Source organism: Podarcis pityusensis (genome assembly GCF_964106645.2).
Source record: "Podarcis pityusensis genome assembly, chromosome: 14".
NCBI classification, from domain to species: Eukaryota; Metazoa; Chordata; class Lepidosauria; order Squamata; family Lacertidae; genus Podarcis; species Podarcis pityusensis.
Window position 1 is genome coordinate 6,816,192 of NC_138039.1, and position 26,293 is coordinate 6,842,484.

The window sequence follows — 26,293 nt, forward strand, 5'->3', positions numbered from 1 at the left end:
GCAATAACCTCAAATCTTTTATAACGAGTGCAGGCTAGAAGCACACAAGCTACTGATTCAATACTGCCATCTCTGCATGGACATAAGCATTTTTCCAGTGGGATTTGTTGAAATCGGAGAAATCTGTGCTAAAATGCTGGTGGGTTTTCATGAAGTCTTAAAAGCAGCAGCAACTATTTTTTTGCAAAGTGATGTGGAAATGTGGAGAACCGATCTTAAGATTGGAAAAATGGAAAACCCAAACCAGTGCATTCACCCATCCCTAGCTTTACAGAGGGGATGCTGAGTGTCAGTTTCATGCAAAGGGTTAACGTGTGACTCAGCCGTATCCATAAGCAAACAACGGTAACTGGAGCAGCTGCCTGGCAGACAGGGTTATAGCTGGCACATGCCCCAGCGCTCAGGCACAGAGGCAGCAGCCCAACGGACACCATGAAGAGCGTCCGCTTCCAGGTGGATGGGGACGAAGAAGCAGTGAGTCATGGCAGGGTAAGGTTTCCCAGGTGGAGTGATGCAGGGATTAGGAGGCCACTTGTGGCATTGCAACTGCCTGCAGACGTTTTTAAACGCAGGCGACTAGCCTTACCTTCGGCGCAGAGGGTCGACACACCTTTGGCAGCAGCGTGATAAATACTCATTTGTAGCAAGAAAGCCTGCTAAGAATCTCTTGGCACTTTGGCAACTGCATGGAAGGGCCGTGGCTGAGTGGTAGAGCGTCTGCTGTGCGTGATGCTCGAGGTCCAATCTGCAGCATCTCTATGATCTCCCTCTACTGTCGGAGTCAGTACGCCTCTAAATGCCAGTTTGCTGGAGAGCATTGCTGTGCTCAGGTCCTGCTTGTGGGTTTCTCAGGGGCCTCTGGTGGGCCACGATGGGAGCAGAGGAATGGAATAGATGGGCCTTTGGCCTGATCCAGCAAAGGCTCTCTCGTTCTTACTGAATTGCTATGGCTTCCACTCATGGGCTTTCAAAATGAAGGGAGGCAAGAGAGTCTGAATCAAGTGGTGGACATGCAAATAGTCACCAGTCAAAATCATTATGAGATTGTGGGTTTTGCACCCAGGCTCCAAAATGCCTCGCACTTTCCCAGGAAAGGGTTGGATTTGGGCTAAGTGCTTCACTGACCATGGAAATGCACTCTGCTTTCAGAGAAAGGAAGAGGAGCGCCGGAGAGCTGAGGAGGAGAGGAAAAAAAATGAACAGGTAACATGGTGGGCACTGCCCTCATGCCAGGCATGGATTGGAGTAGTTCCTCGGCTGAAGTAGATTCTGGACACACACAAACACACACAGGAATGTGTGTGCTTGGAACTTTGAAAAGAACCGAATTCTCCATGCAAATATAGTAACTTTGCATAATACAATGATTGCTGTTCCGTCCGGCCCCAGGAAGAAACAAGAAAGTATACAGAGCTCTGCAGCTCTGCCCATTCTGACCTCAGGTTAAGGTGCTATTCAGACACACTCTGTTTTCCAACATTTTATCAGGCGTTGTTGCTTATATGCTTTGAAGGAGAGTGTGTGTGTGTGTGTGTGTGTGTGTGTGTGTGTGTGTTAGTATCCATGAGGTCTAGAAACATCTCTTTCTCTCTTTGACATGGAAGCTGAAATTCTCAGGCAGCTGGATCCTCTGCCAATTTCTCTTCTTTTCTCTTTGCTTCTGTGGAAATGCAGAGCAGCAGCACAGCGCAGTTCATGGCAGAAGTTTCCTTGAAGCCAAATTCCTTCCTGCCTATCAGGAAAGCAGATACTTTGGAAACTTCCTCCTTTCCTTTCCTTTCCTTTCCTTTCCTTTCCTTTCCTTTCCTTTCCTTTCCTTTCCTTTCCTTTCCTTTCCCTTCCTTTCCTTTTTTGCATGTCAGACCTAGCAACTAGTACAGGGGTCCCCAGACTAAGGTCTGCGGGCCAGATAAGGCCCGAGGGACTCATTTATCCGGCCCACGGCAACCCCCGCCACCTGCTGCCGCCGTCCGCTCTTACCGGTGCTGCACTGCACGGCTGCCCACTTCTGGGTCAGAGGAGCACTGGAAATAGCTTGTGCACATGTGCAAGCATTATTTGCGCATGCGCAAGCGTTATTTCCTGTGCACATCCGGGTCGGAGGAGGCCCGTGCACATGTGCACAAGCTATTTCCGGTGCTCCTCCGACCTGGAAGTGCCCTGGAAATAGCGTGTGCGCACGCGCTCCCCCACCCTCTGGCCCGCTGTGCGATCGGTGCTGGAGACACTGGCCCGAGGCGTAGTAAGTTTGCTGACCCTGAACTAGTACCTTATTCTCATGCAGCCTGTGCACCTTTACCCTTGAAAGTCATTCCACACATGAGCAACAGACCTAGATTTGTGACTGAGTTGTGCTTTGGCTTAACTTTGGCCATGCTCGGAGATCTAACCATTTTTTAGAGCAGTGAATGAACCTTGTATGGATTGGGCCCAGCAGAGGAGAGTAGCTGAACAGAGAGCAGCAACAGCCAGTGGGCAGGAGGCAGGCCCACTGGGAGGGGAGGGGGTCCACTGGGGGCATGTTGCCTGAAGTCCCCCGCCACTGCAAAACCTAGATCCAGCACTATGTGTAAAGTTTGAGGGTTTATAGGCACTATTTATGTATGTATGTATTTACTTATTATCTAACTATCTGTCTATATGCAGTTTACATAAAGTAGTATACCGTATAAGAAAATAGTGAGAAAATCAACAGTCTTTAAAAAAAACAAGTACACTTTATAAAATGATCAAAATTTTGATAAAATCAACATTTAGGCTTGCCGTAATTTATTTTCCTTTTTTTAAAAAGCAGGAGTAAAAAGCAGAGCAATAAAGGTAGCTGCCCTCGAAGCTTATATTGGTTTCTTACGAGTCATGATTGCCACTAGAGAATCCTGGGGATTTGTAGCTGAGAACAGCTCTCACAGAGCTACAGTTCCCAAGGATCTGCAATGATATAGGGGGCTTTGTTGCCCCCCTGGTGGGTTGTGGGTGCTCAGTATGTGCCAGATTGCACTGACCCTTGGTATTTCCTTGAAGTCCGTGGAGTAGATCTGGGTGAGAGATACCTTCCCAGGGCAGTCGAGTCCAACACCAGCAAATATTCCCGAAATGACCACAGAATCGTAGAATTGTAGAGTTGGAAGGTACCAACTAGTCCAACCCCCTGCAATGCAGGAATCTCAGCTAAAGCATCCATGACAGATGGCCATCCAACCTCCACTTAAAAACTTCCAAAGAAGGCGAGTCCACCACTTTCAGAGCTCTTACCATCAGAAAGTTTTTCTTGATGTTTAGTCGGAATCTCTTTTCTTGCAACTTGAATCCATTGGTTCGGGTCCCACCCTCCAGAGCAGAAGAAAACAAGTTTGTTCCATCATCCATGTGAAATCCTTTAGCTATTTGAAGATGGCTATCATATCTCCTCTCACTCGCCCCTTTCCCAGGCTAAACATACCCAACTCCCTCAACCATTCCTCATAAGGCTTTGTTCCCAGACACTTGATCATCTTGGTTGCCCTCCTCTGCACACCTTCCAGCTTGTTAATATCCTTCTTAAATTGTGACATCCAAAACTGGACATAGTACTCCAACTGTGGTCTGACCACAGCTGGAGTACTATGAGTCTGAATAAAGTCCATAAACTCATTATTATGCTAAGCAAAGAGGTCTAAGAGTGACTCTATTTCTCTGGGTCCCACCAGGTACTGAGCAGACGGGAAGTGATGAGAGTTGTAAACCTGGAAGTGCCTGCAGAGTTGGTTGGACTCTTAAACACCGTGGCTGGTATGCTAATACAATTGCTGGGATACTTCCGCTAGGGGGAGTTAATCCAAACCGGTGGTAAGGTGGGCAACTGGCCTTTAATTTCCTCTGGGATATTCCAGAACCTTTGTTTGAGATCCGTTGAAGGTATCTCACCGTCATAGGCATCTTTGCAATAGAAGGCTTAAACCCATCCAACCCTGCCTATATATGATGAGCAATTCTTAACCCCGCATCAAGTGATGGATGAGTAAGTGGGGAGACTGTCACACAGCGAGCCATACAGGGTTTCTACTCCATGCAAAATCCTGTCTATCAGGTTGCATGGATATTAGGGCTCCATCTGCCCCATCCATTCTAAGCACCTTAAGCAGTCACAGCTTCCCCCAAAGAATTCTGGGAAGTGTAGTTTGTTAAGGGTGCTGAGAGACACCTCCCTGTTCTCCCCACTGATCTACAATTCCCTGGGTGGTTTAATAATCAGTTCCTCTTTCCCCATAATAATACCCCTGCTTCTTAGGTTTTTATGAGAACCAGGGGACGTGAGTAGCGCTGTGGTCTAAACCACGGAGCCCCTTGGGCTTGCCAATTGGAAGGTTGGCAGATCAAATCCCCACGACAGGGTGAGCTCCCGTTGCTCTGTCTCAGCTCCTGCCAACCTAGCAGTTTGAAAGCACACCAGTCCAAGTAGATAAATAGGTACTGCTGAGGCGGGAAGGTAAATGGCGTTTCCGTTCACTCTGGCATTTGTCATGGTCCTCCGTGCACCAGTAGCGGTTTAGTCCTGCTGGCCACATGACCCAGAAAGCTGTCAGTGGACAAATGCCAGCTCCCTCAGCCTGAAAGCGAGATGAGTGCCACAACCCCATAGTCACCTTTGACTGGACTTAACCGTTCATGGGTCCTTTACCTTTTACCTATATGAGAGCCAGTCCTCTCATTTATAATGTGGGAATTCTGCACATCTCTTTCCTCTCTGTTTCCTGCAGTTCACAAGCAGATCAATGAAGACTGTGTCACTCCCATCCCCCCTCCAAAGCTGCAGGCGGACCCCCAATTCACTCTGCCCCTTGACATCAACAATTACCCCATGAGCAAGTATGTGCAGACCCACTTCAAGGTAAGGGCTTTGGTGTGTGCATTGTGTTTCTTATATATGTCTAGGGTTAGTGACGGCAACTTTCACATTCTCAGTCAGGTTGAATGTCCAGTTCCTGCCGGTGCTGGGTGGTATGGCTGGAAGAGCTGTCCAGCAAGGCAAAAGTTCAAGACAAGGTGTGCCTAAAGCAGCAGGGGAGTCAGAAGGACAGTGCAAGGGGCTGGCCAGCAGGAGCTGTTGCTTCAGCAACTGCCAGGCAGCAAACATAACGTTCTAATAGTTGCTCCTGCTGCCTGGTTTTAAGCTGCTTGTGCTTCCTGGAGCAGCACCAGGGCCCCGATCAGGACAGTGACATGGTTCTTGTTTCCTCTGCTAATTTCCAGATTTAATCAACGTGCTCACCCAAAGCTAAAAAGTTTGAAGCAGTGATTGGGTGGGAATTGTCAGATAAATGCTAATGTTGGTTGGATCCCCAAATCAACAACCTCCTCCTGAGTAGGGTTCATAGATGGAAGACCTTGTGCTGTCAGAAATGCACAAAACCTTCTTGTTTGAGGTTCAGCTTGGGTTCCTTGCTATCTCTATTCCTGGGGCCTGGGAGTGGAGGATTTGGAGCTGATATGTCAGTTGGGGGCCAACAAGTCTCTTGATTCTACAGACAGCCCACCCAAGAGGTGACTTCTGGGTTGGCAGTTTCAGGGTTTGTTAAACTTCCTCTGTCCAAGTACAGGCCTTTGCAAATTAAGGTGCAGATGATGAAAATTGAAAGTGCAGAATTACTAGGCTGCTGTCAGAGTAAACTGTATTTTAATTGCTGGCTGTAGATGTATTCTGATGTATTTTAATTACTGTTTTTAACTGGTTTGTTTTTATTACTTTGTATTTTATAATGTTGTTTTTAAATGCTGCAAGCTACTTTGAATCCCTACTTTGGAGAAAGACAGGCTATAACCTTTAATAATAATAATAATAATAATAATAATAATAATAATAATAAAGTCATCATAGTCGTTTTATTTGCATGCCACCTTTCCATAGTTAAAACCATGTTCAAGGTGGCTTACAACATAAAAAGATTGATATAGTTACAAAAGTAGTCATAAACAATAAATAAAACAGCTCAAAAAGGACACAACAAAACTGATCGAGTTCCACAAAACCCATAAATTATAATAAGATCTAAAAATAAAGAAACAAAGAATTATTATCAATAACAGCAGCAACCCCCTGTCCCAACAGCAACCTCCCACTAAACAATACCCCAGGCCAGAAGACTCAGCTTTTGTAGCTGGAGTCAGTCAGGGCCCTGCCATCCTAGGCCAGGTGGAAAAGGCCTGCAAGGCAGAGATCACATCTGCCAGGAATCACAGCCAAGATGGTCTCTGGCCTCTTCAGCATCCTCAGCCTTTGTAACTGGAGTCAGCAGTAAAGTATTCCTCCTACAAGGAGGTCTCATCTGCTTCAGGGTGTGGTCCTGACACAGCCATTCCCCAGTGCTGATACTGGAGATCTTTTTACCCAGAGGCAACAGAGACTGATATTGGGAAATTCTGCAGGCAAGCCTGTTGCTCTGCCATTGCGCTTTGACCTTCCTGTCTGTCCTCATAATAAATGGTCCCAGCGCACAGCAATGCGTTTCTCCTGAATCATGATCACATGATCGCCAATGGTAGATTTGTCACTCCAATAGATCAAATTAAACAATGCCACTTCTACTAATACAGTGAAGTGTAGGTTGCTGTCAACATGCCAGCGCTTGGGGGTAAGGAAGTTTCCTTGGTGCAGTTTTGTAAAGGGAGCAAAGAGAATTTTTTTAGGTGGGTGGGAACTGTAGGGAAACGTTGAGCCTGCTTTTTCCAGAAGCCCCCATGCTCAGCATCAGTCTGGAGCAAAAAGTGGCTTTGGCTGGACTGTTCATAATTTGCCCAGATAAAAGGTGGCAACTCTTCTAGTTGGTGGCTTGAGCACACCACCATTCTTGTCAAAAGAATAAACTGGTCCTTCCCTTGACCTGCTTTTGCGGCTCTGCCAAAATACATAGCTAATCAGTGAAGCAAGGCAGCTGTTCTCACTTAAAAGCATTTCCCCCCGCTCTTTGACTGAAAAAGCTTACAACGGTCACTGGGAAGATGATCCCTGCCCTCAGGCTTACAATCTGAAAGTCGTGGCATAAAAGGAAAATGAATTGGGAGAGAGGGAGGGAGCAAACAAACTCAGGTACTACTTTTTAGTTACGCAGCAAATGTCTAGAATGGAAGGGCAAAGCAAACTCCCTCCAGTGCTTCCTCTCTGATTGACAGCTGGGGCAAGGCTGGCCTCCCCTTTGCCATCAGTTTCTTCCTGGGAGAGGGCAGGAGCAGCTTCTCAGTGGCCCTTGGTCCCTGGTCCAGTGTCAGAGGCCAGAAAGTGCAGCCCTAGTTAACATTCACCTCCTCTCTTGTCCCTCAGGAGCCACTCTTTGGGATGCTCACAAGGACTCTGGCATCCTCACTGACAATGATAGACGAGAGCCTGAGAGGAGAAGCGGTGTCCCTTTTCAAACTGGTAGGTGAAGAGGAATCTTCCTGATCAAATGCGGAGCGTGAGTGTCTGTGTCGTCGTACCAGCGGTGGAGAGGGATAGGGAAGAAATATGACTCAGTTTGCACGCAAACATGAACCTACATAATTCACCAGAACAATATGCGAAACTGAAAAACAGCCATTTGGAAATCTGTGAATTTGCACATCCCTGAATTTTGCAATGCAATTCTCTGGCCAAGTAACATGTACAAAGATGCTGGAGCAAGGAGTCTGTAAAAATGTATCTATGTTCCATGAGCTAGTTAAGACTCTCATAATTTCTCAGTAGTTTCTGTTACATCATGTAAATGAGAGCCAATTCTGACCCATCTTGCATGCAAGAGCTTTAAGACTGCAGAGTAAGGAATGATGAGAACCTCAGGCTTTTTGTATTAGTAGTAGTAGTAGTAGTAGTAGTAGTAGTAGTAGTAGTAGTAGCAGCAGTAGCAATAGTAGTAATAATACTATTAAAATTCCTATACCACCCTTCATCTGAGGATCACAGGACAGTTGGCAATATAAAAACACAAAAATGCAAAACATAGTAACAAGGGGGGGAATATCCCCCATGGTACTTATTATTTATTTATTGAACAACAAAAACAGGCAGTACACATGAAGAGGAAAAAAAGCAACATTAACAACAAACGAATATAAGCTGAGGCTTTCATAACTTTCTACTCCCCCCTCCACAGAAGTATAAGACTCCTCTAGACCACAGTGGATTCTACCCCAGAGTTTTAAGCTGGAGTTTGGGAGCTTTCAGCCCATCCTCTCTAACCCAAAACAATGATAGATAAATAAATGATACAACTGTCATAATTAAATGTTGCACATAATAAAGTCACTAAGCTAAGCAGAAACCATAGTAAAATACATCAGAGTACTGTAAAGAGCATATGTAGTCAGAAAGGTTTGTCGAGCTGCATTTTTCAAAGGGTGATGTGAGGTTAACGTAAGAATTCACGGAGGGGGAGAGAAAATCAGAGGTGGGGTAAAGAAGAAGAAAGGAGAAGACGGAGTAGGAAAAGGGGGAGGGGAGAATAAATAGCAACAGTAATAATATTCTTAAAGTAAGATGCAGGCCAACAGCATCTTGTGTTACAGTTCTGTACTTCTGGAATTGTTTCTGGATAGGAATTCCAAAAGAGTGTTCTGAACTTCTTCTTGGAGGAAACTGAAGTGCTGACACAAAACCCCACACATACACTTAGTAGATAGATAGATAGATAGATAGATAGATAGATAGATAGATAATTTATTACACTCGGAGACCAACTTATAAAACACACTTGGGGGTACAATCCCAGAAGGAAAACAAACATTTAAAACAATGTACAACGATAAATTTAAAATTTATAAATGCGATAAACGTATAGACACTTAAAACTTTAAGATTAGCTACCGCAAAGAGATGACCCAGAGTCACCCATGGAAACGAGTTTGGGGATTTTCTTGATGAACTAGTTTGAGTTGGGGGATGATCTGCACCTACAGATCTGTACACAGAATCTGGCGACCATCCAGGTCGTCTTATGATCTCTGCCTAACAGGAAAAGGTCGAATTTTTGCTTTTCCGGGAGGTCAGCAAGCATCAACAGCAGGGAATCAATGGTCTTACTACGTGCCTCTTCGTAAAAGGGACATCTACAGGATAACACTTAGTAGAAGACTAGAAACATAACCTCCCGACCCCACTCACCTTTCCCTCCCCCCTCCCCCTCTTTTCTTCCTAACCTGACATTGTATGTAACACTAATGCCTCACACCAAATGAAACTGAATTGTAGAAAACACAACTTGAAAAAAGAGACAACACACGTGTTTTGGTACACCAAGAAATCTATCTATATATATAAATTGCAGCACCTCTGGCCCCAAATCTCGGCTTTTAATGAACCTCACAAGGAGAGGGAGGAAGAGGGTGGCGGTTCTGTTGTGGCATGTGGGGTGTGTTTTTCTGGTCACACCCTCTTTCCTTGGCAGATCCTCCGCTTCATGGGCGACCCCCGCCTCAACGGCACACAGGAGGTCCTCTTCGGGAACTACATCGTGCAGAAGGGGCTGTCGATCCCAAGCCTGCGAGACGAGATCCTGGCCCAGATTGCCAACCAAGTGTGGCGCAACACCAACGTCAACAATGAGGAACGTGGCTGGCTCCTGTTGGCCTCCGCCTTCAGTGCCTTTGCCCCTTCCCACAGCCTGGATAAATACTTGCTGAAGTGAGTGGCACCGGCTGGGAAGAGCAGGGAGAGGAAGAGAAGAAGGCTACTAGCTGCATTGGCTGAGGTCTGCCTCCAGTGTGGAAGGCATTATGCTAAGGTTACCAGACGTCCCCGTTTCCCAGGCAGAGTCCCCAGATTTACCGTATTTTCTACTCCATAAGACACACTTTTTTCCTCCTTAAAAATAAGGGGAAATTTCTGTGCGTCTTATGGAGCAAATGTACTGGACGGCAGAGGGATCCCTTGGCTGCCGCTGCAGTCGCAAGCTGAGGGATGCCTCTGAATTCGGAGCCATGGCTCCTGCCAGTTGCTCGCTGCAAAGCTCTGCGCAGCTCTCGCTTTTCTTGCTTTAAAGCAGGAGCAGCAGAGAGCATGTCAGCGGCTCTTGCTCTGCTGGCTTTACAGTGAGGTGGGAGGATGGACGGACGGGAGCCATGGCTCCTCCCGCCTCACTGTAAAGCAAGCAAAGCACCTGTCCCAGTGTCTCCTCCTCCTCTTATTGCTCCGGCGTCGCCGCGCTTTACAGCGAGGCAGGAGGAGGGATGGGCAAGCAAAGTAAGAGCTACACAAAGCGGGACAGAAGCCATGTAAGCGGCTCTCACTTTGCTTGCTTTACACGCTCTGCACAGAACATTTTTTTTCTTGTTTTCCTCCTCTAAAAAGTAGGTGCGTCTTATGGTCAGGTGCGTCCTATGGAGCGAAAAATACAATGCAGATCAGTCCCCATACAAAATCCATTGAAGTTGAAAAGTGTCCCCAGATTCATTGAAAAAAATCAGGTAACCTTACATTATGCCCCTGAATACCAGCTGCTATAAATCAATGACAGGTGGGGAGAGTACTCTTGCACTCAGTTCCTGCTTGTTGTCTTTCGTCTAAGACAGGTTGGAGGGTATGAACTTGTCATTCAGCTGGAAAAGCTTGTCGGAATAAAAATATATTCAATAGTTCCCAGAAGGTACTAGCTTCTAGTGGGCTCCCAACATATCTCAGCCGGGATTATGTTCCACAGAACAGGGGAGCCACACTGAAAGCCCTGCTCCATGTTACTGTCGAGCACGCTTCTGATTTATTTATTTTATTTATTTATTATGATTGATTAAATCTGTTAGTCGCCTGGACTCTCCTTCCTTGGAGGGTTTTAAGTAGCGGTCGGATGGCCATCTGTTGTGTATTATCTCGTTGAGATTCCTGCACTGCAGAGGGTTGGACTAGATGACACTCGGGGTCCCTTTCTGACTCTACAATTCTGTGATTCTATTATTCAAACAAACAAAGAAACAAACAACCCCACATAGATACATTAAAATCAAGAGGGAAAAGAAATACATTAAAAACATCCCAACCACCGCAGATAGTTAAAGGCCAAAGGCCTGCTTATAGAGGAAAGATTTTGCCTGGCGCTTAAGGAAATGTAATGAAGGTGCCAGGCAAGTCTCCCTGGGGAGAGCATTCCACAAATGGGGAGCCACCACAGAAAAGGCCCCGTTCTTATGTTGCCACCCTCCAGACCTGTCATAGAGGGGGACACACAAGGAAGGGGCGCACGGATAATTTTAGGCTTCAGTTCAGGCTTGGCCAGTCTAGCTCAGTATTGTCTACATACCATCCTTCTCCAACCTGGTGCCCTCCAGATGTTTTGAACTACAACTCCCATCACCCCTAGGCAGCACAGTTGTGTGGCCGTGGGCCCTGCCAGGGCTTTGTTATTTTGGCATCTGCCTGAAGGTGCAGGATCCTAACACCAGGCTCTGCTCCCCGCTTGGCTTATTTATTCTCCCAGGATCTCTGTTTTTCCTCCCCTGCAGATTTGTTTCCGACTACGCTTTCGACGGCTACAAGCCCATCTGCCAGCACAAGCTCATGCAAGCCATGGCTCAGGCCCAGGATGGTGCTGAAGGCGCCCGGGCCTACCCACCCACCCTGCTGGAGTGGGCAACCAGCCGGGACAGAGTCAACATGGCCCTGGATGTTTACTGTTTCAATGGTGAGAGCCCTGGTTACCCAGGAATCAAGGTGCAGAGGGCAAGAAATAGGCTTGGATTATGAGGACAGGGAGGTGATAGCCCTGTCTAAGGCACTGAGCTCAGCCCCATTGTCTCTTTGGCCTAATGGGAACCTAGGAAGCTGCCTTATGCCTAGCGGTGAGGGAGAAATGAGGTCCTATCCTTTGAAACTCACACCTCCCTGGATATTGCAATGCAGGTCTCCAGCCAGGTAATGTTTACGAAAATGCATATGTGCATAAAAACACATATATTAGCAAAAAACAAGATACAAAGATGCATTATATTAGGGAAGATTGTATTGCGAACGTGTCTACACTGGGAGAAATTTGCACTAAAATTTTGGTGAACTTTCAGGAGGGCTTAAAAAAGAAGAAGAATTCAGAATAGACAGAATCACCCACCCCTATTTATAATGAGTCAGGCCTTTGATTCATCTAGCTCAGGGGGGGCCAAATTCCAGGAGACTGCGATCTACTCACAGAATTAAAAACTGGAAGTGATCTACCCCCTTTTGTTGAGCTTTGTTTAGAGAGGGGGGAAAGCCCCGTTTTATTGGGGTTCTGGGACGAGAGTCAGGCAAAATTGAAGGGGGAGTGGGATTAGTCACTTACCAAAAGATCGCTAGGAGCAATCTGCCTCACAGCAAAAACTCCATCATACGTTCCAGAGATAATGCAAAAATGGAGGGAGGGGCGAGGGGCTGGGGCCGGATCCTCTTAGGCTAAAGCAAAGGAAAAGGAGCCTGTTGGACATCCCTGATCTAGCTCAATATTTTTCTACACTGATTGGCAGCGGCTCTCCAAGGTTTCGGATGGAACATTCGCAGCCCCACCTGGAGATGTTGGAGACTGAACCTGGGACATTCTTCATGCAAAGCAGATGCACTACCACCAACCTACACCCCTTCCCCAAATATTAGTAGTAGTAGTAGTAGTAGTAGTAGTAGTAGTATTGTTGTTGTTTAGTCGTTTAGTTGTATCCGACTCTTCGTGACCCCATGGACCAGAGCACGCCAGGCACTCCTGTCTTCCACTGCCTCCCACAGTTTGGTCAAACTCATGCTGGTAGCTTCAAGAACACTGTCCCACCATCTCGTCCTCTCATCGTCCCCTTCTCCTTGTGCCCTCCTTCTTTCCCAATATCAGGGTCTTTTCCAGGGAGTCTTCTCTTCTCATGAGGTGGCCAAAGTATTGGAGCTTCAGCTTCAGGATCTGTCCTTCCAGTGAGCACTCAGGGCTGATTTCCTTAAGAATGGAGACGTTTGATCTTCTTGCAGTCCATGGGACTCTCAAGAGTCTCCTCCAGCACCATAATTCAAAAGCATCAATTGTTCGACGATCAGCCTTTTTTTATGGTCCAGCTCTCACTTCCATACATCACTACTGGGGAAACCATAGCTTTTACTATACGGACCTTTGTTGGCAAGGTGATGTCTCTGCTTTTTTTTTGCAGAGACATCAAAAAGCAGAGTATTTGTATTTGAATTTATATAACGCCCTATACCCACGGGTCTCTCAGAGCAGTTCACAGAATAAAATCAAGATGCAAAACCACAAAACACCCAACAAAAATAAAACAACAACCCAATAGCCCCTACCCAAACCACATTTTAAAAGGACATAGGATGTAAATCGGATCAACCAAAAGCCTGGTTAAAGTGGAATGTTTTTGCCTGGTGCCTAAAGGTGTATAATGAAGGCGCCAGGCAAACGTCCCTGGGGAGAGCATTCCACAGATGGGGAGCCACTGCAGAGAAGGCCCCGTTCTCATGTTGCCACCCTCCAGACCTCTCAAGGAGGAGGCTCACAAAGGAGGGCCTCAGAAGATGATCTCAGGATCCGGGTAGGTTCATATGGGAAGAAGCGGTCCTTGAGGTATTGCGGTTCTGAGCCGTTGCTGGAATATGAGCAACCAGAGAAGATGGTCCCCTTTATTGCTTCCCCTTATCTGCTTTTTTCTCTCTCTGGTTAACTGGGGGAAGGGAGAACAGAGGTATTTAGAGGAACACATTGATCCTTTGGTATGAACACTGGATCACAGACCTGTGCCAGAGATTTCAAAAATTCTGCCTCTTTAAGCCAGCAACCTCTGATTGCGTGCAGAGTGCTTTTCTTTTTCTGATTAACCCCCGCCCCCATTTCCCATTAGAAAAGAAAAAGCACTCTGGACATGATCAGAGGACAGATTGGCTTCGAACCCATGTCCATACAGTGATTCCTCTGAAAGGGATCTTCTTTTGAAAACGAAATAAAAACAATACTACCACAGTGCTATCCAATGATCATTTTGTCCTGAGGATAGGAGAGATCCAACTTTCAAAAAGTGTTTTTTCCTTTGCTGTTTGTCCCTACCGACTTACTAGATAGCTTAAATTGATACTTATTTTTTTAAAAGAAAACCACTTGCATTAAATAGCTCTTTGTTTTTACCACGACAGGAGATCACTTCTGTTGCCCCATCCATTCCTGGACCACCGGAGAAAACCTTGCTGAAAATGTACTGAAATACAGGTAGAAGGAAATGAAAATCTACTGGGGGTGGGGCAGGGTCTGCTTGTTGGTGTCCCCATTCCAGGGGAACTGTCTAGCAGAATCAGAAGCCAAAGGGCCTGATACAAAACAGGAAAGGAGCTGTCCAGAAGGCAGCTAGACTAGGAGCAATTCCAACGAGAGTTGGAGAACTGTGCCTGGCTGCTCCAGGCTTCCTAGGGTCCTGATCCTGACCATTATTATGGCATCAGTCCCTCCTTCTGCACAGAACTAGGACAGAGGATGCCTTGTGCTGCCAAATGAGTACACACAGGTTCTGCTTTCTGAATGCAATGAGTTCCTATTAAATCACTCATTAGGCGAGCATTCGCATAAAGAGCTGTCAATTTTCATTATTCCCTAAGGAAACATTTTGAATCCATGATTTGTCCAGTCTCTCTCCCCGCTCCCTGCTTGGTTTTTCCCCTGAAATGGCTGAAGCCAACCAGCAAAAGAGAGAAAAAGGGAAACCTGATTTGTCCAATTCCTCCTGCTCCGTGATTTGTCCAACCTCCCTCCTTCCTTGCATGGTTTCTGCCCAAAAATGGTTGCTGCCAACCAGCAAAGTATAAGCAAGGAAGTAAGGAAGAGGGCAAACTCTGGCTGTTCAGATACCTGACTTAGCTATTTGTGTAGCAAGGTTTGGGGCATAATTCTTTGTGTTCAGATAACTGAATTTGTGGCTTTTGCGCCTTCTGATAGCAGGACCTGTATATACTGTACCAATGGTCCTATGACCAATAGAATCTGGAGACTCAAAAGTTGATGGATACATCCAGGGTGGAGTTCTTGTTATTAAATATACCAAGAAAAAAGCACACCAAGAACTCAAATAGAGATTACAACTCAAACATGTCATGTAATGTTTGATACTTACAACTGATGAAGGTTAATACATCGAAACAGGACCCTGTCCTGGTTTCTGATCCATAACTGACTTCTGACTTCTGCTCAATGATTGAAACTAAGATCTTCATGTCAAATCTTACTATGGACTAACATGAACTTATCTCTACTCATAAACTCTTATCTTTAATACTGTAACAAATTATTGTGTTATACATATCCTTATGAGTTTGACTTTGTAATCTCTGTTTGAGTTTGTAATCCTTGTCAGAATACATACTTTTGAATGGATTAGTTTTTGTTACAATTGGCTATTGATTTACGAATAGGGACCACTCCCACTTTTGAAACTTACACTGGCCAGAGTTCTTGGTGTGCTTTTTTCTTGCTAAATCCAGGGTGGGGCACATTAGTTCGCCTGATCTGAATGTTCGCCAAATAGGGTATTGCCCTGGATTATGATGTCAGGGGTTCCCTCTCCTCACCCCCCCCACCTTGGTCCTCTAATGGGGTCCTCCGCTCAGGAGGTCTCGTCTGATTCCAGCTCTGGGAATGAACTGCTCCTGACAACTGGGCATTCAGTTGCAGTTACCTTTTGGGATTTTGATCTCTGCTGATCCCCAGTGCCCTACTCCTTCCTGGATTTTAAGCACCCAGAGCGGCTCAGGACTGACCCTTCTTCACAGGGGGCTTGCAGAGGGGTGGCGAGGCTGGTCAGTCGCCATGAAGGACGGCACCCAGTGGGCTGAGCTGGCCGGCCACGACTACGTCTTGGACCTGGTGTCCGACCTGGAACTCATCCGTGGCTTCCCAAAGCATAAGTCCTACTTCATTGTTGCCTCAGAAGGGCCGGAGAGAAATATTGGCAGCAAAGCGTAAGTAGCAGAGGCGACTTGCTAGCTCTTTCTTTGAACAGTTCAGTGCAGTTTCAAGAGCACGTGGACACAGGTTGTGGAAGGTTGTTGAAGAGAACAAGACTGGGTGCCATCTTAGCATGGAAGTGCCCAACCCTTGTGCTTGGGATGCCCAGAGATCAGGGACTGTACTGCGGACACAAGCTTGCTTTCTGTTTTGCCCTGAGGGATAGCTAAGTCGGTAGAGCAGGAGACTCTTAATCTCAGGGCTGGGGGTTCGAGCCCCATGTTGGGCAAAAGATTCCTGCATTGCAGGGGGATGGACTATATACGATTGCTTTCAACTCTACGGTTCTGATTCTATACAGATGTGAAACTGCCCTGATGTTATCCTAGTTGCTGCCATAAAGGATGCAGCTTTTGGTTTTGATGAATCTATGCCTTTACCTTGAATACCAGTCAGATCTGCGCACGGTCTGGATCTTCCCATGTGCTAACCCAGTCCTAGTGAAATATACTCGGAGTCGAGTGTGGATTTCATGCTCTTTATTCAGCTCATAATAGTGAGGAATGGAAGTTCCCCTGAAATGTCTGCTTTATATACATTATTTACACATTGGGTCCCATGTGATTGGCTATTTCTGGGATTCTCCTGTAGGCCAATCAGGTTGCGGATTCACTTCCACCTGGAGTTGGATTGGGTGGCTCCTGCGGACCAATCAGACTGCTGCACTTTGGATCCTAGTCAACTCAGTACATAACACTTAGGAAATATTTAAATATGCCCACTTCCAAAACCATAAACAATATTAGCAAAAAGGGGGGGGGGGAGGTACTAGTAATAAAGGCTGTTCAGCAACAACAAAACTATTTTAAACATGTCAGAAAAACTGAGAACCCTTTAAAATATGAGGCTCTTTTAAAATCAGTGGCACGGCCAACAACACTCCCACTACTTTCAGCCCCCCAGGCACCCCCTTAGCAGCAGGGGTTAAAACCCCCCTATGCCATTCACGAGCTCATTTTGGAACACAACACAAAATGGGAAGGAAAGGAATCCCAAAGAGCACAGCACCCACATAGTTCTCTGCAGAGTGTACCCACAGCCCTCCCTGGACAAGGGTTCATGACTCGCCCAGGGAGGGCAATAATCTCTTGCCAAGCAATGAAAGGGAGGGGCCAACACGGGCAAAACAAGGCAGCCCATTCCCTTGTGGACAACCTTCCAGGGTGGTGGGTGGAGCCAGAGAGGAAAAAATGGGCGGAACATCATCTGTGACTCTTGCCTTCGTACAGGTTACATTTCAGCATGCAGAAAAGCAGAGGTTTCAACACGTACCCCTCCACCCAGGCGAGCAAGAGGCATTATTCTAGTTTAGGGACATGCTCCTGCCATGCCAAAAGCATTTAAGGGCACAAAGCAGGGCTCCTGATGGGGGCACTCTTGAGTTGGGCTTAAGGAGAGTCCCCAGGGCTGGATAGAGAGGACAAGCAGCCCACAGACTGGAGGTCCTCCACCCCTGTTGTAGAGTTTAGAAGAACAGTGTGCAAGCATGAAACTCTGCATGTGCTGAATGCCCCCTGCAAATAATAAATATTTCCAGCTGGAGTTTTATTTTACCTTGACATTTCCCCCTCTGCTCACTCTCTCTTCTCTTCTTGGTGCCACCCCCAATTTGAAACATGGTGTTGTCTGCCCTCTCTCTCTCCTCCTCCTCCTCCATCTCCCATTGCTCTCCTTCCTTTTTATCCTTAGAGTATTCAGACACAGTTTGGATTCTGGTGAGAAGGTTCCTCCTCCGCCACTTATGAAGGCCCCTACGGTGGCCCCCACCAACCTGCCAGACTCAGAAGGATATTGCAGCCATGGTAAGGACCAAGGGTTCGTCCACCCTTCACTGGTCCTGCGCCTAGAAAGCAGGTTTTCTGCTTGTTCTGTGCTTTCTAGGCATGGATCCAAGCAGTTTTACATTTGCCCTGCTGCTTTCATTGTGAAAACCTGCTCTTTAGCGCTGAATCGGAGCAAACGTCAATCACGGAAAACTTGATTGACATTTGCTCCGATTCAGCAGTAAAGAGTAAGTTTTCCTGAAGGGAACTGGGAGGACGAGTGAATGTATGGACAAGCCCTGAGCTTGCCGCTGTGTGTGTGTGTGTGCATGACAGAAGATCATAACATCGTTCATAGAAAAATGTCACCTCCCCTGCCAGCCACCTGATGTCACAATGATGTCAGGTGACCCATTTTTATTAAATTATTTGAGGGCATTTGCACCCTGCTCTTCAGCCAAAAGGACTCCCAGAGTGACTTCCATGCAGTCAATTAAAAACAGGCAGTCCCTGCTTTGCAGACTTGCAATGCAAAAAAGAAAAGAAAAGCACACTACACAAGGGTAAAAGCGACAGAGAGAGTAGATCGGGAATCAAACTCAGGCACCAATTCTTAAACAGTTGCTCTTATAATGACCAGCTGGCATAGGGCAGGGGCAGGACCTAGGCTTTTGGCAAAGCTGAGCCTTCAGTGTCCCATCTCTCCCACTGAGGCAGCCTGATGGAATGGCTGCCCCCAGCTGGCAGCTGAGGGGAGAAGAGGCCGGATGGAACATTTTCCTTTGCCTGCATGGTTCAAACTTTTTGTGCTGCCTCTTTGCGAGCCACAACGATCAGCTGACGGCCATAACAGTGTCTGAGTGGCAGAAGCAGCATCTGTTGAAAGTCCCTCTTTGCCCACCATCCCCCCTCCTTGCCCTGTGATATTTGTTCTATTGGATTTGTACAAACTAAACACAACAATAACAATAAAGAAATAACACTCAAACCCAAACAGAGGCAAACTCAGTTAGCCAAGACCCCCTTGCTTCCATTATGAAAGTATCGGTTATATAAAAGATGAGTTGAACCAGGATGTCATTCCACCATGATCTGTGTGGGACAGGTGACTGGTAATTGTGTTCCTTTGTCACAGCAGATGTAAAAAATCTCTGCCTGTCCACATCAAAATGATCTGCTTGAATAGTGTTCACCTGTACCTTCCTTTGTGCAGTCAGTGTTCCATCAAAGCCACAGACCATAGTGGTGGGTGCAAAGTTTCAAACGCATTAGAAACTGGGGCTTGCCAACTCTTCTACTACCCAGCTTACAGGAGCCTCATCCTCCATTTCTGATTAATCGCCCTGGCAACCCTGATTTTTGGGCTGAGGGACCCCATGGGAATCATCACATTATGAGGACTGCTTTCTGGCTAATTCTCTTTTATTTGTCTTTCTGAACCCGGAAGCAGATTCGGACACGTTCAGCGAGCCCCGAAGCCAGAAGGGGTTGGATCATTACCTGGACAGCCTTTTTGACCCTGTTCTGTCCTATGGGAATGGGGTAAGGAAAGCGCCGTCCCCTCCCTAATCCCCAGACGCAAAGTGGATGCTACACAGTCAGGCCCAGTGTCCTGTTTCTCAAAGGACACCTAATTCTCAGAATGCTGGAAGGGAGATTTCTTCTGGTGTTAGCGGCCAAAAAAAGGTCTCTCTCCCAAGTGGTAAAACAGATTGTTCTGAACCTCAGATTTTAAAGAAAGGAAAGAAAAAAGAAGCAGGAGGTGAATGCATGAAATTCTGAGGTGTGCCAGGCAGCAGTGTTGTCTGGATTCTCTGTCAAATGTGGCAACAAAAAGGACAGCAATTTTCAGGCTCAACAGCTAGTGAGGGAACAGTTACAAGACAAGCCCCCCCCCCCAACCACTGCACCAAATATTGGCATGATGCAGGGACAACATTTGTGTTAGGTCGTGGGTTGACATAGCAGCCGGCACAGCGATTTCTTCAAGTAGCTCTTTATTATGGTAAGCTGGAATAGAACTGACTGCGAACAGCTCAGCCGGCCTGTATTTATAGGCAGCCGGCTGTCAACATTGTAACCACAACAGCCCAGAGTTCCCGCCTAAAATAACAGACGCGGACCTGAGTGAAAACTATCTACAGACCTGAGTGAAAACTATATACAGTATCCCCCTGTTGGCCCAGGGTGAAACTACACTACATAACACCCCTCCCCACCGAGATAAGGCGTTAGTTACAATCGTAATGGTTTCCTTATATACAGCACTACGCGTAATGGTTCAATTAAGCACAAAAGCATATCGGTTACATTTCCCATACTTAGACCAACAGTGATACCTGTCCAACAACATAGTCCTTTAAATAAGTTGGGCGCTTGGAAACTCTGCCAGACCGCCGGGGACTGGTAGCCAAGTCCGGAGGGCCACACAGTTCTCGCTGAGGCTGTGGTGCGACCCTAGGTGGCGTTGGAACCAACTCCCCTGGATCCGCTGCTGTAGGTGGAGCCTCCGCAAGTGGAGTGGTCTGAGTCTGTTCTGAAACGGCTTGGTTCGGCTCCACGCTGTCAGCTTGCGAGGGAGGTGTAGGTGGGGCCTCGCCATCTGTACGTGTCTCTTCTGGAGCCGCAAGCGCAGTTGGGGGCACCTCGGTAGTGTCCAAGTCCCCAACCCTGCGCCTAAGCTGGTCTATGTGCCGTCGCCACAAGCGTCCGTCTTCGAGTGCCACCTGGTACGAGCGAGGTCCAGTGACTCCCACTACTGTGGCTGGCACCCAAGGGATGTCCCCCACATAGTTCCGGGCAAAGACCTGGTTTCCTGGGACAAATGACCGTGGTGCGTTGGCACAGCCTGGGGGTTCAGCCACGGCAAAGTCTGGGTGTAGCCGGTCGAGCGGTGACCTGAGGCGGCGGCCCATAAGCAGTTCAGCAGGACTCCTCCCTGTGGCCGCATGAGGGGTGATGTGTTGCACGAAAAAGTAGTCGGCGACCCGCTCATGCCAGTCTCCCCGGTCCAGGCGCGCCAGTGCCTCTTTTGTCGAGCGCACCATTCTTTCCGCTTGCCCGTTGCTGGATGGATGAAAGGGTGCCGTTAGGGCATGGCGGATGCCCAGTCCCAAAAGATACCGCTCAAACGTGCCTGACGTGAACTGCGGTCCGTTGTCAGAGACAAGGACATCAGGACACCCATGCGTTGCAAACAGGCCTCGCAGCACCCGGATGACAGCTTCGGTAGTGGTGGAGGGCATCAGGGCGACCTCCAGCCATTTGGAATAGGCGTCCACCACTACCATAAAGGTCCGGCCGTGAAAGGGGCCAGCCATATCGATGTGCACCCTCGACCAGGGTGTCTTTGGCGTCTCCCAGGTGTGTCCCTTAGCTGCCGGTGGTGCAGGCCTCGACTCCTGGCACGCTTGACAGGCGGACACCCAGGCAGTGATGGCATCGTCCATATTAGGCCACCAGACGTAACACCGAGCCAACGCCTTCATTTTGACAATTCCTGGGTGGCCAACGTGCAGAGCCTCCAGGACGCGCTGACGGAGTCCCTGGGGAATCACGACGCGGTCTCCCCACAGCAGGCAGCCGCGATGAGCTGAGAGTTCATGTTGTCTGGTTGCGAAGGGCTGGAACTCCGATGCAACAGGCCCTTGTGGCCACCCCCTCCACACCCAGTTGAGCACCCGGCTGATGGTGCGATCCTGGGCAGATGCGGAGGCCACAGTGGCAGCCGATACAGGCGCTGCCGGAAGATCCTCAATCAGAAGGAGCGATGAAGCTGGAGCCGGGTCTTCCACAAATGCTGGAAGAGGGCAACGGCTGAGGGCATCGGCATGGCCCATCGATTTCCCCGGGCGATGGATGAGCCGGTAGTGGTAGGCAGCCAGGAAAACAGTCCATCGCAGCATGCGTGGTGAGAGGACCGGTGGAGTTGGACGATCACCGGCGAGGAGGCCCAGGAGTGGCTTGTGGTCAGTGATGAGGTCAAAAGTCCTGCCATAGAGGTATTCATGGAACCTCTTCACTCCAGCCACAAGTGCTAATGCCTCCTTGTCGAGCTGGCTGTAATTCCGTTCCGTCGGAGATAGTGTCCTGGAAAAGTAGGCGAGCGGTGCTTCTCTTCCATCTGGAAAACGGTGACTAAGGACAGCACCGATGCCAAAAGGTGAGGCGTCGCAGGCAAGGACCAGCGGCCTGGATTCACTGTACTGTACCAGCACACTGTCTGAAGAAAGGAGAGCCTTGACCACGTTGAAGGCCGCCGTCTCCCGATGACCCCAGGCCCAAGGCGTCTTAGTGCTAAGGAGTCGGTGAAGAGGCTCAGCCACTGTGGCTTTGTGGGGCAGGAACATGTTATAAAAGTTCAGCAGCCCCAGGAATGCCTGCAACTCCGTTTTGTTCTTTGGGGTGGGGGCCTGCTGGATAGCGCAGATCTTGGATGTGGTTGGATGAAGACCGGAGGCATCGATAAGATAGCCCAGGAACTCTACCTGTGGAACGGCGATCTGGCACTTGTCCCTCTTTACCTTGAGCCCGGCCTCCTGGAACCTGGTCAGCACGGCACGGAGGCGCTCGAACAGCTGCTGGTGTGAGTCTGCAGACACCAAGACGTCATCAAAATATGGTACCACGCCCGGAAGCCCTTGCAGGAGACGCTCCATAAGGCTTTGGAAGATGCCAGGAGCCACACTCACCCCGAACTGCAACCGGCGGCAACGGAAAGCCCCCCGGTGGGTGACGATCGTCTGGGCTTCAGCAGTGGCATCATCGACTGGCAGTTGTTGATAGGCTTGGGCAAGGTCCAGCTTAGCGAAGACCTTACCCTCACCCAGGGAATGCAGCAGGTGTTGGACAACAGGAACCGGGTAAGCGTGCTGCTGAAGTGCCTTGTTGATCGTGCACTTGTAGTCAGCGCAGATTCTCACCGACCCATCTGGCTTGACAGGCGTGACGATGGGGGTTTCCCACTTTGCGTGGTCAACCGGCTCCAAAACTCCTTGGGCGATCAGTTTGTCCAGTTGTTCGTCCACCTTAGCCTTGAGAGCAAAGGGAACCCGGCGTGGCTTTAGCTTGATGGGGGCGACTTGTGGATCAAGGCTAAAGGAGATGGGCGTACCTGTATATTGGCCCAAGGTGCCGTCAAAAACCTCGGCAAAGTCTTTGACCAGACCCTCAGTCTCTGCGTTAGAGATGCAGTTGATGCCGGTGACTTCCAGGCCGAGGGCATCAAACCAGTCTAGCCCTAGGAGGCTTGGCCGCTGACCTTCGACCACCACCAACCGGAGCAGGCCCGAAAAATCCTTGAAGGCGATCCGGAACCGGCCAACGCCTACCACGGGAATGTCGTTTCCCTGGTAGTCTCTCAGGTGTACGCGGTGAGAGTCGAGTTGCCTTTTGGACACTCTGGGTACCAGTCTTTTGATGGTGCTCCATGACACGATGGACAGGGCAGACCCGGTGTCGATCTCCATGTCACATGGAGCTCCTTCAATGAGCACCGTGACGTTCAGCTTGCGTCGCGTAGGCGAGTCGGTTTGGCCAATCGTGGTTCCAGACGGGCAGCGGCAGTTGGTGAGAGCGAAACAACTTTCCTTGGCAGACTGGAGTGAAGACTTGGACTTGCGAGTCGATGAGGGGGGGGTGTCAGACGGAGCCGATCGGCAGACCTTAGCGATGTGGCCCCTTCTGGAACACTTCCTACAGATGGCGTCTCTGAATCGACACTTGGCACGGGAATGGTTGCCTCCGCAGCCAGCACATTCCGGTTGGCCCTTGGACTTCTGTTGGAACTTCCTGCGCTCCCGCTTTGTCTGGTGCACGTCATCGTCTTCACTGGAGGATGCCTCCTCACTGCTGGCCTCTTCATGATGCACCGGAACTGGCTCCCTAGCAAGACGCGGGCTGCTGGACTTGCGGATCTCCTGGGCGGAGCGTTCAGCAGCTTCTGAGGCCACAGCCTCCTCAATGGCTTTCTGTAGCGTGAGGTCTGGCTTGGCTAGGAGGCGCCGTTGCAGATGGATGTCCCGGACCCCGCAGACGATTCGATCCATCAGGGCATCGTCTAAGTCTCGGAACTCACAGTGCATGGCAGCCTGTCGCAGGGCGGTGGTGTAGTTGTTGATTGACTCCCCCTCTGCCTGGTTCCGGTGGTAGAACACATGGCGGGCAGCAATCTTGGACGGCTTTGGTGCGTAGTGGTTGCGGAGCTTCTCTTGGATCGTGTCCCATGGTGTTGCCTGGACTGCTTCAGGCGCAACCAACGCTCGGGCCGTCTCAAACACCTCAGGCCCACAGAGGCTGAGGAATAGGCCCCGCTTCCGCTCCTGTGATACTTCTGTCAGCTCGTTGGCTTGGAGGTAGCAGTCGAACCGAGCGAGGTAGGAGTCCCATGATTCAGAGGCTGGCGCAAAAAGCGGTAGAGGCACAAGTGAAGCCATGATCCCGATGCCGGCGTGAAGGGCGATGGATGGAACACAGTGCTCTAGCCAGAACAGTCAGCTCTGAATTGGTTCTGCCCAGTGATTTCGCTCAGTGATTTCGCTCTGTGATTCAGCTCAGTGATTCAGCTCAGTTCAGAGGCTGGCCGCATCTGGCTGTGCTCTGATGTCCATCTATCCCACCTTCGTCGCCAGTGTTAGGTCGTGGGTTGACATAGCAGCCGGCACAGCGATTTCTTCAAGTAGCTCTTTATTATGGTAAGCTGGAATAGAACTGACTGCGAACAGCTCAGCCGGCCTGTATTTATAGGCAGCCGGCTGTCAACATTGTAACCACAACAGCCCAGAGTTCCCGCCTAAAATAACAGACGCGGACCTGAGTGAAAACTATCTACAGACCTGAGTGAAAACTATATACAGTATCCCCCTGTTGGCCCAGGGTGAAACTACACTACATAACACCTTGCAACAAGGCAGTATGAAAATACCTAGATAGAAAGACTGGTTCCCATTCAGATCTTGGAGTTTGTCATGCTGGGGAAAAGCCTAGAATTTAGGCCTTCTTTCCTTTGCGCCACCCTCCTCCCCCCAAGCGCCAACGCTTATTTGTTCTGTCCTGGCCCAGGAACTGGAGAAGCCGGCTGCTGTCTCCCACAGGATGAAGGGAGGAGGCCAGATCGGAGCAGGGAATGGAGGCCAGAGCAATGGAGACGGTGTACCAGCTGAGGGACCTCAAACAGCCGGTGAGTGTAGGCAGAGCTACCTTCCACGGCCAAACAGTGAGCAACCTAAGTGAGGTCAGCTGTGAAACAATGGATGTGGAATTGTTCCTTGGAGACAAATCGAGAGAAAGCCTCCTTTGGTGATTTCTTCAAAGCCTGGTGTTCCTAGAGCAGGGGCAGCCAATCTGGTGCCTTCCAGAATCTTCCAGAAGCTGTTGGATTGTTTGTCCCAGTTGGCATCGCCAATGGACAGGGGGCTGGCAGTTGTAGTCCAGCAAGATCTGAAAGAGGCACATGTTGGCTACGCCAGTCCTAGGGAGGGGTGTTCTCTGTCCTCGGACACCTTTGAAACATCCAAGGAACATCAAAATGACAACGATTCGTTTTGTTTATGAATCACTTCCCATTAGGCTTCCCAAAGCAATGTACAGTGGTACCTCGGGTTACATATGCTTCAGGTTACATACGCTTCAGGTTACAGACTCCGCTAAGCCAGAAATAGTACCTTGGGTTAAGAACTTTGCTTCAGGATGAGAACAGAAATCCTGTGGTGGTGTTGCGGCAGCAGCAGGAGGCCCCATTAGCTAAAGTGGTGCTTCAGGTTAAGAACAGTTTCAGGTTAAGAACGGACCTCCAGAACGAATTGTACATAACCAGAGGTACCACTGTACAATGCAATAAAAACTTATTTAGAATAATTGGATATAAAAGAAAAAGCTGAAACATTTACATATGCAAGACCTTTAAAAACCAATTTATAGATACAAAAACAACTTTAACCACACATATATAAAATCAATTCAAATTTGATACAGATATTAGCTGGGATTGAACCTACGACCTTCTGCATGCCAAGCAGGTGCTCTTGCCCTGAGCTATATCTCTCCCTGACCACAGCACCTGTCACCCCACCTTTGTAAAAAGTCCTTATTAACAGCGTCTGTATACCACACAATAACTGACCTTGTTTCTATTCCCCACAGCAGCAACAAATGAGGCCTTGTTGTTGGCACAGCAAGCTTTCCGTAACCAGCAGGAGTTGCTTCTGGTAAGTAAAGGCAGGACTCAGGAGTCATACATGGGGGACGATGGCATCGTTCGAGGGTCTGGATAAGGAATGAGCTATCTTATAGAAGTGATGCTATAAAAGGGCCGTGCATTCCTACGTTTCACGAACTGTGCTTCCAGTTCTGACCCAGCGCCCTGTCCTGCTTTCTGTTTCCCCATGTACAGTGGTGCCCCGCAAGACGAATGCCTCGCAAGACGAAAAACCCGCTAGACAAAAGGGTTTTCCGTTTTTCGATGCGCTTCGCAGGACGAATTTTCCATATGGGCTTGCTTCGCAAGACGAAAATGTCTTGCGAGTCTTGAGATTTTTTTCGCTCCCCCCCCTTTTTTCTAAGCCGCTAAGCCGCTAATAGCCTTTTAGCCGCTAAGCC

General features: G+C 48.6%; 1 protein-coding gene across 2 annotated transcripts in view; it reads left to right on the forward strand.

Moving 5' to 3' along the window:
• MYO15A (myosin XVA) overlaps positions 1–26,293 on the forward strand; it is a 111,426-nt gene that overhangs the window by 42,660 nt on the left and 42,473 nt on the right. Inside the window, exons 24-35 of one of the 2 annotated variants that reach the window (XM_080981567.1) lie at positions 1,150–1,203; positions 3,687–3,768; positions 4,737–4,867; positions 7,295–7,390; positions 9,393–9,628; positions 11,440–11,618; positions 14,078–14,150; positions 15,701–15,889; positions 17,625–17,737; positions 19,146–19,240; positions 24,758–24,911; positions 25,838–25,902. In XM_080981567.1, the coding sequence (XP_080837693.1) occupies positions 1,150–1,203; positions 3,687–3,768; positions 4,737–4,867; positions 7,295–7,390; positions 9,393–9,628; positions 11,440–11,618; positions 14,078–14,150; positions 15,701–15,889; positions 17,625–17,737; positions 19,146–19,240; positions 24,758–24,911; positions 25,838–25,902 (1,467 nt within the window). The remainder of the gene's footprint in view (positions 1–1,149; positions 1,204–3,686; positions 3,769–4,736; positions 4,868–7,294; positions 7,391–9,392; positions 9,629–11,439; positions 11,619–14,077; positions 14,151–15,700; positions 15,890–17,624; positions 17,738–19,145; positions 19,241–24,757; positions 24,912–25,837; positions 25,903–26,293) is intronic. The other variant, XM_080981568.1, reaches the window with a different exon arrangement.